Source organism: Diabrotica virgifera, chromosome 8 (genome assembly GCF_917563875.1).
Source record: "Diabrotica virgifera virgifera chromosome 8, PGI_DIABVI_V3a".
Lineage (NCBI taxonomy): Eukaryota > Metazoa > Arthropoda > Insecta > Coleoptera > Chrysomelidae > Diabrotica > Diabrotica virgifera.
In genome coordinates this window covers 162,918,064-162,932,080 of record NC_065450.1, presented here as the reverse complement: position 1 = coordinate 162,932,080, position 14,017 = coordinate 162,918,064, and the positions used below count along the sequence as shown (strand labels likewise).

Sequence of the window (14,017 nt, the reverse complement as noted above, 5' to 3'; positions counted from 1 at the left end):
GCCATGCTGATTGCCAACATCCGGAACGAATAAGCACAGTGAGACGAAGAAGAATATCTCATTTTAAATTATTCTTCTTCTTCTTCATGTGCCTCGTCCGTTGCGGACATTGGCACGTTAGTCCAAACCATTGGCGTAAGTTTTGAAGCCATGAGTGTCTTCTTCTTCTGGGTCCACGTTTGCTCTCTATTTTATTCTGTATTGTCAGTGGCAGTATACGATATTTGTCATGTCTCATAATTTGATCGATGTATTCAGGTTTCCGTTTCTTAAGTGTGAAAGAGATTTCTTATTTTTGTTTTCCCTTAGGCGCAATACCTCTAAGTTGGTAGTGTGAGTCGTCCAGGATATTTTGAGGATAGGTCGGTACACCCACATTTCGAATTCCTCTAGATTTTGTATTAATGTTTCCGTTATTGTCCAGGCCTCTGCTCCATACAGCAAGACCGGAAAGATATCATTTTAGCAGCCGTATTTTTAGTGGGATAGGTATGTCGAATTTGATGAATATATTTCTCATGTTGTTAAATTTTGCTCTGGCCTTTTCTATTCTAGATCGTATTTCGGTTGTTTGATCCCATTTCGAGTTGACGACTGTTCCAAGGTATACATATGAGTATAATGTGTAGTGTGTGTGTTGGGTAAATGTCTTGTTACTAAGCAAAGTCGAAGTAATTGTTTTTGCAAAGAAACGCTAAAGGCAGCGTCTCACCATCAAATATTTTGATCAAACAGTTTGAGCAAACTCCGGAAGTACGTCAAAGTGACGTCACAATTGCAGTTTTTTTGAAATTCTAAAAATCTGTGCTCTCACTATCAGTCTAGTTTGATCAAATTTTTTGTATTGAGTTGTCTAACTTGTTTGTACTTTATTTGAAATTAAAATTTTTCATTATTATCCACAATGAACACTCAGGATGTGACGTCACTAACTGTCACTTTCAGTTTGCTCAAACCAGTTTGATCAAATTATTTAATGGTGGGACGCGGCCTTAATTGTATCCGAACGTCTGCGGTCCCTCCGGTGAGTATGGATCCCACAAGGAGAGAAACTATTTTCATTTATTAATTTTTAATAAATGAAAAATTCTCCACCAAGGTGATTCGAACTCACGACCTTTAGGTCCAAAGGTAGGCGTTTTTACCACTGAGCCACAGAGGGGTTACAATCATGATTGAAACTCAAACAAAGTCCAAAATGTTTACTGGCAGGGGGAGGGGTCACTTTTCTAAACAAAACCACGTGATTCGTATTTCCATGGTTACAAAACTTGTTTTCAATGTTTTGCAGATTTTTTTAACATCCGGCAAACGCGCATCTGTCACCATTTAATACATCACTGCTGCCATCTACTAAATGACACGTGAACTCAGTTTATCACCTATTAAGTGATAGCCGAACTAATTTATCACTAGAACAATGCCAACTTGTTACGGTGGTATCAACAAAATCCCTAGATTGCAGCTTTTAAGTATAATTTTCATCTTTAGGTACAGTTAATTTAAAAATTATGGCAGTATGAATAATGAACGTTTGCTTAAAATAAATCTTATTGCATAGTTAATCATTTATGGTAGTTATTTTGTACCGAAGTTCAAAAATTATTACATAAATCCAATTTTTAGGGCAGGATACCAAGTAAGTTATGACATGGGTTCCTTTAAGTACAGTTATAAAAAAATTACTGCTTTCTTTGGAAATTTTAACTAGATACTATTAAACTAGAAAGTTTACAGTTCACGTACATACCCACAAGTTGAAAATTGGTTTTGAAATAGTGACGGTAACTGTACCTAAAAATTATATGAATTTTAACATTCTGTCATACCACCTTAAAGTTGCATCACCGGTGATAGGCTTGAAGCTCCCGAAGGGAGGACTGTGATCTTTATTCCCAAAAACTATAAGATAAAGATACATATCAATCATCAAGAAGAAAAACCAAAAACGAGCCTTTGCCAAATAATCGTAAAAAGTAGTCATTGGCAAAGGAACAAAATAAAATTAATAGTGACGGAATAGTTAAATAATTTGATTACTAAAAGCATATCAGTAGATGAAATGAAATATTCAAAATTAAGATACTAATACACGTGGAGAGTAACGTCGAGGTTAGCTAAAAAAAATCATTATAAAAAATTAAAAGTAGACTATAAAAAACTTAGAACACAAAACTCATCCCAAGAGAATAATAAATCTGGAAATAGCTCTGTAATTGCCTTTTATAAGATTACCACCATCATTTTGAGAATTGAATTAAACGTTACAATGTTAATGTAAAGCTATTGTTTTTAAAAATGAATAAACATTTTCAATTTCGTTGCAACACGAAACTGCAGTATTATTATATTCTAGTTAAATCAGAGAGCACATCTCTACCGGTTTCGGGGCTTCCCAGCTACTCATCAGGAGATACATATGCTCTTCTATCTGACTGAACCAGGATAATACTCCGCGTGCAGTCACGGATTGCAACGAACGAAATGATGCCCTAGCGACATCTGCTAGAAAACAGTTTAAAGTTTTCAATCTAATAGCATACAAAATCATATTTAAAATACCACTTTATATCCTACCAGATTAAAAACAATGGAAAACCTTCTCTGGTTACACCATCAGAGGCTTCTAAAAATGCAAGCCACACGGATTCTGAGACTATAGGAAGATGAGGGAATTTTACAATTTATAATTCACATTCCATCTGCTCAGGCGGTAAATTTCCAGCGAGAATGGTTCCCTTCGTACTCCAAATCGAGTAAATATATAAATTAAAAATGAATAAACATTTTTAATGAAGTAAAAAACAGATGTACTCTCAATCATTTATTGTAACTTCCGACGAACGGTTTCCCCCAATTTTTTTTTATTATTATTCTTTTCTTTTATCTGATTCAATAATTTATTAAAATTTCTTCACTGCTTATATCATTAAAACATAGTCTCCATTTAAAATTAATTACTTTCAACTGAATATTAATTTCTTTCTTTTCTTTTCTATTTCCCCCCTTTAATTTATGTCGCAGTTTCATGTACCTACATTGTTGTCTATCACTTCACATTCATTATTGTTTTATTATATGACTGCTAATACATTTAGCTACAATTTTTAAGCTTTCCGACTTTTCATCCCTTATGCGACCACTACTCCTCTCATTAGAACATCAAGGAGTATTGACCTTAACAATTTGGGTTACAGCTGCACGTCCACAGCTAACATACATATTAGATATCAACCCCTTTTTGATCCAAACGTTGTCAGCCTTACACTAACACATACATTAATAAATAGAAGTCTTTTAATAAATATACATAAAAATCTATTAATAAATAGAATTAAAAATCTTTAAAACCATCACATATTAACATTGTATATATGACATTCACTTTAGTCTACTTCACAAACAAAATAACTGGCACTTATTTGTTGTTTGTCTTTCACCAACTATCTCATCACCCTCAAGAATTTCCAATTTCCATAAACTTGTTAACCTTTACAACATTCTCCGTCTATTCCACCATATCCCGTGAGCATAACTTAAGCAAGATATCATATTAATGAATACTCAGGAAGTAGCTCCTTGTAACCGAATGTAAGTACGACACGTTATCATTGCATGATTACAGACGGCATACATCTGCATGTGTTTGTGAGCTTGGGGACGTTTGTTACCGCCCCCGATTGTACATGCATATCTATTTGTCTGCTGTCTTAACTACTTTTATGTATGTTGTTCAGTATTGGCTTGATCGTATGGATCTTTAGCATCTTTTACAACCAGACATTGTTCTAACTATGGTTTTTATTTGTAGCATTTAGTGACTTGTAACCGTAGACCTGAAGATGCTCTGCATACTTCAGAGAGCGAAACCGGTCGTTTGAAGTTACAATAAATGATTGAGAGTACGTCTGTTTTTTTACTTCATTCAAAATGAACTCTCACATGGAACCCATTCAACATTTAAACATTTTCAATTTCGTTGCAACCCATTGTACGAAGAGAAGCATTCTCGCTGGAAATTTACCGCCTGAGCAGATGGAATGTGAATTATAAATTGTAAAATTCCCTCATCTTCCTATAGTCTCAGAATCCGCATGGATTGCATTTTTAGAAGCCTCGGATGGTGTAACCAGAGAAGGTTTTCCATTGTTTTTAATCTGGTAGGATATAAAATGGTATTTTAAATATCATTTTGTGTGCTATTTGATTGAAAACTTAAACTTTTTTCTATTGTTTTTAATTTATTAATATTTTTTATAGGCTCGTTTTGTAAAACCTGTTCTACCTGGTCAAACCCTCAAAGTAGACATGTGGAGAGAAGGTAACAGAATTCATTTTGAAACTTCCGCTGTTGAAAGCAACCGTATTGTAATTGCGGGTGAGTTTACTTTTTTGTTTATCATTTAATTTGTGTTCAATATAATTTAGTGGAGTCACTGAAGGTGGATCTGAGCTATTACCTCCGATTTAGTTCAACCTCCATCGATTTGCATGAAAATTGGTGAGTGGTTAGAGGATATCTCAAGAAACAAAGGTGACATGGTGCCAACTTGCGCTTTTACCCTGGGGGTGGATGCCACCCCTTCTCGGGGTGAAAATTATTTTATTAAAGATAACCCCATAATTAGATAGGGGGACAAATTCTAAGCAAAATTTGTTATATAAAGTTATTAAAATAAATCAAAACTTTTTGAGTTATTAAAGATCAAAAATTTTAATTTTTCGTAAGAAAAATGCATGTTTTTAACCGAGTTTTCATAGATAACTAAAAAACTATAAGTTTTTACAGAAAAGTTATTATTACCAAAATTGAAGCTAATAAAAAAACTAAATAAACTCCTTACTAAAAAAACCTTTTAATATTAACTAAAAGTGAGTTATAGGTAATTGAATGCATATTTTTTTCGGCGAGTACCCAAATCTAAGTATTAAAGCTTAAATTACGGGAAAATGATGCATTTTATAACATAAACTTATTAAACATTTGTGAAAGTACTTAAAAATATCTATCAAATGAGATATCGAACAAGATAATAGCATTAAAATTTATGCTCCAAAAATGTTTCAAACTTTATCTTTTAAACATTTTTCCAAAAAATGTTATCGGTTTTTTTAATAACTCCGTTAATTTTTAAGATATCAGATTCTCCTAAAAACGATTTGAAAGGTAATTTCAAAGGCTATTAAAACTCGTTAAATTTAATCTTTCAAACCCCTTAGTTTTTTAGAAATCAAAGATTAAATGACCACGGTTACATGGTTCTCGCAGCAAAATTTAAGCTTTAAACGTTTCTATCTCGGTTATTTTTCACCCTACAGAAATGGTAAACAGGTATAATTTTTTATATAGAAAAAACTAAAATTTGGTTATTTACCATTTTTTACGTATATTGAGTATTTTTATAGTTATTATCAAAAGAAAATGAAAATGACGATAATTTTAAAAATTCTGATTTTTTTAAATTATATCTTTTTTCAAAAATATGCATTCTAAACCAGTGAAAATTGTTAAAATGATTACTTATGCTAATACAAAGAAATGTTTGTAAGGATTAATATAAATTTTAATTGTTGTGGAAATGGCGCATGTTTTATTTTTCACTTTTTCCTAAAAAATTTAAAAGGGTTCTCTTATTTTCATCATAACTTGCTTAATTTTAATTCTATTAACTTCTTCTGGAGCTCATTTGATAGGTATTCTGAAGTGCTTTGATAGGTGTTTGACAGGTATATTTAATAAAATGCATCGTTTTCCCGTTATTTAAGCTTGAATACTTAGATTTGAGTACTCATCGAAAAAAATATACATTCAATTACCTATAACTCACTTTGAATTAACATTAGTTTAATACTTTGAGTGAATAGTGTATTCAATTTTTTATTGTCTTAAATTTTGGTAACAATAACTTTTTTATGAAAGCTAATAGTTTTTGAGTTACACGTGAAAAACAGATTTAAAACATGCATTTTGTTACGAAAAAATAAAATCTTTGATCTTTAATAACTCAAAAAGTATAGATTTATGTTAATAACTTAATATAACAAATTTTGCTTAGAATTTGTCCCTCTATCGATTTATGGTAATATTTTTAATAAAATAATTTTCATTCTAGAAAAGGGGTGGCCTCCACCCCCAGGGTAAAAGCGCAAGTTGGTGTCATGTCACCTTTGTTCCTTGAGGTATTCTCTAACTGCTCACCAATTTTCATGAAAATCGATGGAGGTTCAACGAAATCGGAGGTGAAAACCTTCAGTGACTGCACTAATCATAAATAAAATTTTTTAACATTTTAATTACCACGCGCTTTTTGTTCGCGATGTAATCAGCCGTGTGATGGATGACCGAAGTTATCTTTAACGTAAAGTTATCCTGTAGTTAATTTATAATCCTCGGATTGGTGTGATGTATCATATTTAACTTAACTACTTGCGTTATTTCTTGACAGTTCTTGAGTTGTCTGATATATCAACTGTCACTTTATAACGCGAGGTTAAACCTCAAGGTATGAGATAATTCTGTAGTTATGTAAGGTTAGGTTCATCTTTTGGATTGTTTTTGGACAGAAATCAAGTGAATTTAGAAGCTTATAATTTAGTAATTAAGAATAGAAGGGTAATACAATTTTAAAAATTATACAAAAATCAAATCGAGAGATATAAGTTAAAATTTTATTTTAAGTACCTACTGGGCTTTCTCTCCAGAGTTGTCAGATGCTATTTTTTAAATCCCCCACTTAGAAACCGAAATTCCCTCAAATTGAAGCTCAAATACCCCAAATTTAAATTTTTGTCGCATTTTAATAAATTAGTAGTCAAATGAAGAGAAAAGTAAACCAAAATTATACTACTTATCAAATAGGGCCCTGAAAATAATTCATAATTCCTATCGTCTTCGATTATATGGGAGTATAATATACAGTTCTATGTACATTCGCAAATTTAATTTACCATGACCCCTTAAAATCCTCCATAATTTTCCGCCCCCAAAAAATCCCACTATAATTTCTGCTTAGAAAAATTTCTCTAGACGCTTTCAAATTACCCCAAAATTGTGGGAAAATACACCAATCTGGCAACCCTGTTTCTATCTACCGTTTGAAACACCACCGAACCCGAACAGCTGTTTGCTGTTCGGTCATCGGCGGTGGCCGACGATGGGTATTTACTTTTACGGTGATCTACCCATCCTGTAGCATCTTCCGAACAATCTCTCGCGCTCACTCCAACTTGTACTATTTCTACATAAGGTTCTCTTTGTTACGTAAAACTTTGTTCCTCAAATGTTATTTCTAATATAACGTTGAAGAAATAACTATCTCATAACTGTGAAGAATACATCACACCGAATTTTACCCAAATAGTTATGGGCATCGTTATACCTGAGAGTAATCTTAACTTTAACTCAAACGTTAAATATAACTTCGGTCATCCATCACACGGCTGAATATGTGAAGGAGTGTAGTCCTATTCTCGATATCCATTTTAAATATCAGTGCATATATCGCCGCCGCCTACGAAAAGTATAACTCCGAAAAATGCCGTTACGAATAGAACTTTCAATGAACGACGCGAAAAACATTATTTTCGATTATATGATTGTGAAAATTATAATCCCTAATAAAGTGTTAGCGAAACAATTTATTTTTTGAGGAGTATCGGCAAAAAACATCATTTCTGTTTGTGGGTCCACGAAAATTATAATTAGTAAAAAGTTCTCGGAAATAATAATTGTTTTCGTCGGCAAACACAGAAACAGAAAGGGAAATAATTGTTTTCGTCGGCATCTATTATGAACTAAATATTTTCATTATAAATATTTTGGGAGTTACAATCTTCGCGGACACGCATATAAAAAAAATTGTAATCGCCAATACTTATCAAAGAGTTATTATTTTCACTGGACATGTATTAGGAATCACATTAATCATAGGTACCAGCGATATACCCTTCATAATGCAATGGTAATTTAAAATCCATAGTTTGTTTATATATATTATTTATTTATAATTTTTACTTGTACAATGGATCCTTATTCACAAACCATTTTAACATATATGTTCTACCATTTGGTCAATTTTTACTTACTCTCTCCAACAACAGTTGATATATTGAAAGAAGAATATGGTTCTTTTTCCATATATTTCTTGTGAGCTTGATTTTGTTTGCTTATTATCTTTCTGGCTACTATTCTTCATAAACACTTTTGCATGGTCTTGACCTAAGATTCAGCCATTAGAATATATCAAATTTTATCTAGGTATGTATGTCAAAAAATATGAATTTCGCTCAAGAGTAAAGTACCTTTATTTTTTACAATATTGAAAATTGTTATTATGAAAAGTTGTTTGGAATTAAAAACAACATCATATGTCGGAAAATGTATATGGAAAATTGCTATTATGAAAAGTTGTTTGAAATTAAAAACTATGTTCTAATGTGCTATTATATCCTTCTAATTTAAATATTGTAAATATTCACTCTATATTCAGAATTGGTCACTCTATCGATTTTTATAGTTATTTTGATTTAAAAATATTTCATCCCCTAAAATGGGGTTGTTTTCACCCCCAGGGCAAAAGCGCAGTTCGGAATAGAGTATATTTTGAAGAAGAGTGTCAACAGAGCTTAAACCCAAATTTTCATCAAAATCGGTGTTGATTCTCAAAATTCCACGGTTTTACAGTTTTTTACCGCTGATGAGTGGTCTATAAATCAAAGTTTTCGTTATGATAATGCTCGCATTTTCAGCTTGTTTTGTTTTTAATTTCTTGGGTCATCTAGTGGCTTACCTGGTTACCTGGTTCTACTGCCACTGAGCTCATGGAGCTCATGTATTTACAGTTACATAGAAGCAACTCTATACTTGACTTAAAATCGACAAGCTAATAAAAAATAAAATAGCAGAAAAATAAATTATAAAACTGAACTACATATTCTAAAAGAAAATAAAAAAACTATGAATGCAAACAATTGTAATAATTTGTTTTTAAATTCAAAACCATATTCCTTAAAATTAAAGATCGAACGCCAGTGATGTATAATAGCAATGTCATATATCAACTACAGTGTTTATGTTGCCAAGGGATGTTATATTGGACAAACCTGTCAGTGGTTGAAACAGCGTATCACTAAACACAAAAGTAACTGCAACAGAAGAAAAAACACATGCGCTGTTGTCGAACATTTTATAAAACGGGTCACTAATATGATTATGAAAACGTGAATATATTGCAATCATTATAACCAATTAAAAAATAGGCTGTTTCTCGAGATGTGTCATATCGACGGAACTGAGAATGCCACTATAACCATAAAACTACCAGTAGCAATCTTAGTAATATATATGTTACGGTCAATGATGTAAATTGGACATTGACGTTAATGGCCGGGCATTGTCGTGAATGTCCATTTTCCTTGGTGATTAACGACAATGCCCGGCCATTAACGACAATAACCTTAAATATTGGCCACTGTTGTACAAACTTAACGTTAAATTAGATTTTTCATTAATAACCAGTCAACATGATTCGTGTGTGCACAGTAATTAGCTTTTGTGAGCGGTAAATAAACGAACACCAAAGGCTGCGCATCAACACGAACCGCTGCGCTGATTCGCTGAAGTTCGGGCTGTGTTCATAGTTAATTCGTCCATTCGTTGTGCGCACTAGTTTGTTCGAGGGTGAATATAGGCTATGTTAATTATTTTGCGCCATTAGTATAAAAATACCACTAGCTATTACCACATCATCGTCACTCTCCATATTTTCAGAGCAGAAATATGTACATACAATTTAAAAATAATTATACAGGGTGGTCCATCTTATTCCATACTATTTTTCATGCAATTGTAAAATTTTGTTGAATTGAATTTGATTTTGTTAAATTGAAAGTGTTAAACCTCTTAAAAACTAACTTAAAACGAAATTTGCAACATTAATAGGTAACTTTATTAAATGTAATGTGAATAAAATGACCTAAATTTTAAATTCATTACTAAAAACAGTTTAGTCATCATCTATAACTATTTGATTAAATCTTCAAAATGATATTCATCAATGTGAATACAACATTTTGAAGCATTTAAGGGGTTACCAGGCCCGCCGAGAGGGCGGTACAGCCGGTACATTTTACCGGGGCCCGACGATGTAAGGGGCCCGGCTTCGACCAGACCAAAGACGTAATTCTTCCCGCTCTTCACTTTATGTGCATAACGCGTTTAATTAATACTCGGCTATATTTAATAATATCTTTACCTGTATTTTAAAATATATTTTATTGTTTTATTGCCAATTCGTTGCTAGAAATTATAGAATTAATCCAGAATTTACATCAAATAAAGCAAAACGACGCAAGAAGCCTGCTAGATTTTTTGATAATTTTGAACCCAGCGCAATATTTCGCTGTGAAGTATTTTATTGTCTCAGCGATACTCAACCTTTTTTTCCCTGGGCCACATAGTAGTTATTGCCACAGCTTGCGGGCCGCAATCTAGGTGAAGTAATATATAGGGTGTCCAGACTCTCCTGACAAACGAAGACCGCAGATTCCTCAGAAATGCTTCCTAGGAGGGCTAGAGCTCTTTGAATATGGCGCCTTGTAATTACTTTTTTAAATATTTCCAGAGCGATTCTATTTAGAAAAACGAAAACTGGTACGCGTATTTATCTTCCAGAGGTAAATCGATTCCATTGATCGCGAAATTTTAGTACCGGTCATAGACGTCCGTTTTGGGGTAGAGCAACGATTATTTTATCGCATAACTTTTTTGTCTTTAACCTTTAAGCATTTTTGACACTTGATTATTAAATTATGAGGTATTATAAAATTAAAAGGTACTCTTGCTTTTTAAGTCGGTAGAATGCACTGTTTTCTAGAAAAATCGATTTGAAAATTTTTCGTTTTTTGAATTTGAATTTTGATTTTTTTTTTAAAATAGACGGAGTATTTTACCGACTTAATGAAAGACTAATTTTTAGTACTAAAGTTACTTTAGTACTTAAAAATTAAGAAAAAAAATACGCTACCGTTGACCGTAATACCGTTGACCTACCCAAAAAACACGCATACGAAATGAAATTGATGCATATCTGGAAGATAAATAAACATACCAGTTTTTGCTTTTTCAAATAGTTCTTTTTTGACAAACACGAAATTTGACAAACACGAATACAATAGAAATTTGACAAATAATTTTATCGTTTACAGGACCTTTTAGTTACCTTTCGGGCCGCATAAAAAACGATAGAAGGCCGCATGCGACCCGCGGGCCACTGGTTGAGTAAAATTTATATTTGAAAGGTTTTTTCTTATTATGTTTTTATTATTGATAGTTTTATTTCTCTAAAAATGAAACAATTTTTTTCGCTCTTCACTTTTTGTCGGTGGCCCGCTTTTCACTTCTTACCGGGGCCCGCTCATTCCTCTCGGCGGCCCTGGGGGTTACTAGACTATATTCATACACTTTAGTTATCTTAGTTCTTCCAATGAATAATGGAAGTTTATATCTATACATTAATTTTCTTTAAAAACTTTCTATTTGTATGAGTATACTTTATACTAATCTACACATGCCTAAAGAATTGAAAAATATACATTTCAACCTTTGTTTTTGATGCAGTTTCATTTTGTTTACTATTTCAAGGTAAAATTACTATTGGCTATTAACACAATAATCTAGTAAGCGACGCCGACGTTTGCGTCATTACCTAAGCGATAATATTTAAATTTGTCATAAAACAATAAATTTTTATTGTAATCAGTAACAAAAATAATAATTAAAAGTATAGGCACAAATATTTTACGGCTATCCCTACTTTTTATGTCTTTACACGGCAAATTACGTGTAGTAAAATTCTCACTGGTATGGATATGTAAACATTACTTGACAATGTCATTTTTAACTTCAAAGATATGGCTTTTAAATGTTCTTGGATAACTGTTACTTTTGTAGTTGCATTATTAATTCAGTTAATTAAAATGATAAATTTTTCACGAACTATGTATTCAGTAATTGTAATAATTTATATACTGTACAACAAAAAGTAATACTCAATCGAGAAAAGAGGAAAAGTTATTTTTTAATAATATATTGTTACTATGGAACGCTTACAATTTTGAACGTCTTTAACAACAAAATACTTGGATCACAGAATATATCCTGGTGTATTCTCTACTTGGATATTCCATAAATAATAAAAAATAAATAACTGTTTATTGAGGTCACGTCTTAAATCAATTATTTATCAAATACACTATCAATATTATTTAATCAACAACTCAATCATGTCAAATATTTAAAATTGTCACTGTCTTTTCACCATAATATTCTATTCGACTCAGTGCGTTGTATGACAAAGATAGCGAATGTTCGATTTGGAAAATATCACCACGGACATGGTGTCCATTTTTTTCGGAACCTGAAAAAACTAATAAATATTTTTAAAAAATTGAAACGCAGAATGAAAGAATAAATTATTATCGAGGACCGAAAGTCCCGTAGAATAAATAAACAGTTTCTTTTGAATGAGATATTTGAAATTAAAAATCACACTACATTTTCTCTTAGTTTTTCACCCCTGTAACTTATTAAAATAAACATTATAGAAGTTTTCAGGGACTTTCGGCCCTCGGTAAGAACGTAATCTTTCATTCTGCGTTTAAATTTTTCAAAAATACTTATTATTTTTCTCAGGATTCGAAAAAAATGAATCCCATTTAAATAGCATTGGAGCCGAAACCTTGTACCGATCCCCTTAAGAATAAGGTAGAAAAACTAACAGTAAATAAAAAACAACTAACTTACAATGAAGTAAAAAACACTTCTTATGTATAATAGTATATTTTTATTAAAATTTTTAAAAATTATCAAGATTATCGATAATCGGTATTATAATGCAGATTTTTTTCAGTGAATGTGTTTTTTCGACCCTTTTAGTTTAGTATTTTCCAAACTTTTTGGGTGCATTTATGCATCTTGTACCATCTGTTTGGTAAATCGTATCCAATATTCGCCCCTTTTTTACATCTGTCTTCAGCTATTCTTTCTTAGGGTTTGCTCACTACGGAGAGCAATGGATTGTATCGTCGCTTCGACCCTTGCTATGTGTAATATATGTAAATACCAGGGAGCAAGGGTCGGAGCGAGGATACAATCCATTGCTCTCCGTAGTGAGCACAATCCTTCCCAATCCACTCTTTCCCTCGATATTTCCTCTTGGTCTGAGGCTGAGGTATGTGATGTCCATGTAATCTTAAGGATTCTCCGGCAGATCCACATTTCAATGACCTCCAATTGATTTATGGTTGATATTTTAAGAGTGTGCTTTATTCGAGAGTCACACTTTTGATTTTTCACACTTTTTGAGTCTCACTTTTGATTTTTTCGAAAGATTTTCTGGCCTGTTCTATTCTCGATCTTATTTTTAGATCAAAATTTAGGTTTCTATCGATCCAACATCCCAGGTACTTGAACTTGTTGACCTATTCTAAAATGTGCCATTTATGGTGCTAGGTTGAGGTACATCTTGTTTTTTTCGGATTGGCACCACTTTGGTTTTTGGTTTTGTTAATGTTTATTTTCATACCAAATTGCTCACAGACCAGGTTGCTTCTGTCGATAAGTCGTTGTAGACCCAAATCGGAATCCGTAATCAACACCGTATCATCCGAGTATCTGATACTGTTAATATTTACTCTATTCACCTTGCCTCCATTCTTGGAATCCTCCATGCCTCTTTAAACAGAAACTGGGAATAAATATTAAATAACAGGGTTGACAAAACATATCCTTGTCTAACTCCTCTCATAATTTCTACTTCTGCGGACGTGTAACCTTCGATCTTAACTCTGGCGTTTTGGTTCCAGTGCAAGGTTTTTAGTAAACTAAAGTTTGAGGGCCTTTCCATCTAAACCGACTTCTTGCAAACGTTCTAATAGTAGGCATACTCTATACTGTAGTGTCTTAGCGTCTTACTCTAACAAATGCTTTTTCGACGTAAGTATATGAAGCATAATATAA

General features: G+C 32.4%; 1 protein-coding gene across 1 annotated transcript in view; it reads left to right on the top strand.

Annotated features, from left to right (window-relative positions):
• Positions 1-14,017, top strand: part of LOC126889804 (peroxisomal multifunctional enzyme type 2) — a 180,433-nt gene that overhangs the window by 127,929 nt on the left and 38,487 nt on the right. Inside the window, exon 9 of the mRNA XM_050658445.1 lies at positions 4,261-4,378. Within this exon, the coding sequence (XP_050514402.1) occupies positions 4,261-4,378 (118 nt within the window). The remainder of the gene's footprint in view (positions 1-4,260; positions 4,379-14,017) is intronic.